General features: G+C 56.5%; 1 protein-coding gene across 1 annotated transcript; it reads right to left on the bottom strand.

Annotated features, from left to right (window-relative positions):
• Positions 1-6: 6 nt before the first annotated feature.
• Positions 7-1,949, bottom strand: LOC136178457 (early growth response protein 4-like). The gene has a single exon (XM_065952316.1). It carries the CDS (start codon positions 1,664-1,666, stop codon positions 683-685), a length of 984 nt encoding a protein of 327 aa, XP_065808388.1. The 5' UTR covers positions 1,667-1,949; the 3' UTR covers positions 7-682.
• Between the last annotated feature and the right edge of the window lie 51 nt (positions 1,950-2,000).

Raw genomic sequence — 2,000 nt, 5'->3', positions numbered from 1 at the left:
ATCCCACAATGCATCACTGCAGCTCTCCCTGTGCTCTTTAACCACGATGAAACATCAGAATGAAAAATATAAAGTTCAGTCAGTTCATAGAAAAGTGACATCATTGCACATTAATGGTCTTACAAATCTACACTCTGATGAAACAGCGCCACATAGAGGTAGACAGATAGAAAAATAGAGATATTTTACAAACATAGAGCTCCTCGTAAATATAAAGCAGTTTGACATAAAAATATCTGAGTGAAAACAGAACCACGACATTCTGACGTCCACATTCACAGTTTGTTCACTGTTCACGTCCTCATGCAGACAAATCAAAAAGATCAAGAATTTACATGAAAGCGTCCTTCAGATTGACAGACTGCTCCTTTAAACACAGTCCTGCAGTCAGACCTGCGCACGCAGCTCCGACAGGTGAGGAGGGACCCGGCTGCTCCACGATCACACCTGAACTCCTCCCTCCTCAAACCTCTCCTCCAGGTGAACTGAGACACACGCATGCGCCATGAGAGGAGAGTCCCCTGAACACCTTTAAACACCTGCTCAGCTTCCAGCCTTCAGCTAAAATCGCCTTCAGTGTGACGTCACAGGGAAACGTCTCTCTGACGCTTCCTGGTTGACGGTTCAAATCCTGAAGCTTTAAGTTGACTCAACAGCAGCCTCGACGGCCGTTTCCCGCCGTTCAGACTCCGGGCGCGTTCAGGGCCAGGGAGTATGCGGCCATCATCTGCGCGCGCAGTTGCTGCTTGACGTGCACGCGCCCATGCCTCTTCCTCTCGTCGCTGCGCGCGAACCGCTTGCCACACACATCACAGGAGAAAGGCTTCTCCCCCGTGTGCGTGCGCGTGTGCGTGGTCAGGTGGTCGCTGCGGCTGAAGCTGCGCGCGCAGATGGTGCACTGGAAGGGTTTCTGTCCCGTGTGGATGCGCACGTGCCTGTTCAGTTCATCCGAGCGCGAGAAGCGGCGCTCGCAGCCCTGCACGGAGCACGTGAAGGGTTTCACCTTCAGACCGGAAGCTCTCCTGCCCCCACGTGACAGTTTGGGGGCTCCGGCCGCGTGCACGTTGCCGATGTTGACTATCGGGAACGCGCCCTGCAGGAGGGAGGAGAGGAGGTGCGCGTCCAGGGTGGAGGGGAGGGGCTCCGTCTTCACGGCTGGTCTGATGACGTAGCTGGTGGAATCTCCCCCGGTAACCGGAGCAGCAGCCAGGCTCTTCAGCCACTCCTCCAGCCCCAGCGGCTCCTGCTTGATCTCACAGCCGGCCTTCAGCTCGCCCTGGCCGGCCTCGAGACTCAGCAGAGAGTCGATGAAATCAGAAACATCCACCTGTTGCTCCAGAGCGGAGAGCGGGAGGAGAGAGTCCGCGCAGCCCGGGTACAGAGCATCACTCCCGCTCACTGACTGTCCACAGCCGCTGCTGCAGCTGGAGCTCACAAACTCACTCTTCACCACCACGGGGTGAGAGGCGGGGGGCAGCGGCTGGTCTGCGGCCGCGGGGGGGACGCTCAGCTCAGAGTTTGGAGTCAGACATGGAGATGGAGCGTAGAGCTGAGCAGAGGTGGAGGCTGCTGCTGCTGCTGCTGCTGCTGCTGCTGCTGCTGCTGCTGCTGCAGTGTCGCCCTGCTGCTCCATCTCGGTGCAGATCCCGACGATCTCTGTGATCATGTTGAGGATCGCGTCTGCAGTGCTGCTCAGTCCAGCTGCTGGTACCGGATCCGGCTCGGTGAAGAAGCTGCCGGTGTAGCCGAGCGAGGGCGAGAGGGTGTCCGAGGAGCAGTCACTGAAGTCGGAGAAGAAATCTGAGTCAGAAGCGTCAGCTCCCGGAGAGAACACTGAGGAGAGAGAGGAGGAGGAGGAGGAGGAGGTGTTAGTGTCATTGCATAATCAGAGCAGCCTACACACAGCTGATCAATATGAAGCTGCAGCAACATGCACGACCAACTGATTTACACCTGCTGCACAGATCACATCACTAATCATCTTATCGATCTGTTATTGG

This window comes from Labrus bergylta, unplaced genomic scaffold (genome assembly GCF_963930695.1).
Source record: "Labrus bergylta unplaced genomic scaffold, fLabBer1.1 SCAFFOLD_251, whole genome shotgun sequence".
In the NCBI taxonomy this organism is placed as follows: domain Eukaryota; kingdom Metazoa; phylum Chordata; class Actinopteri; order Labriformes; family Labridae; genus Labrus; species Labrus bergylta.
Note: the sequence above shows the minus strand (reverse complement) of the source record. Positions and strands in the feature narration are given on the sequence as shown.

Coding starts and splice junctions, on each gene's coding strand:
- LOC136178457 (XM_065952316.1), bottom strand. CDS start 1,666: ATGATCACAGAGATCGTCGGGATCTGCACCGAGATGGAGCAGCAGGGC.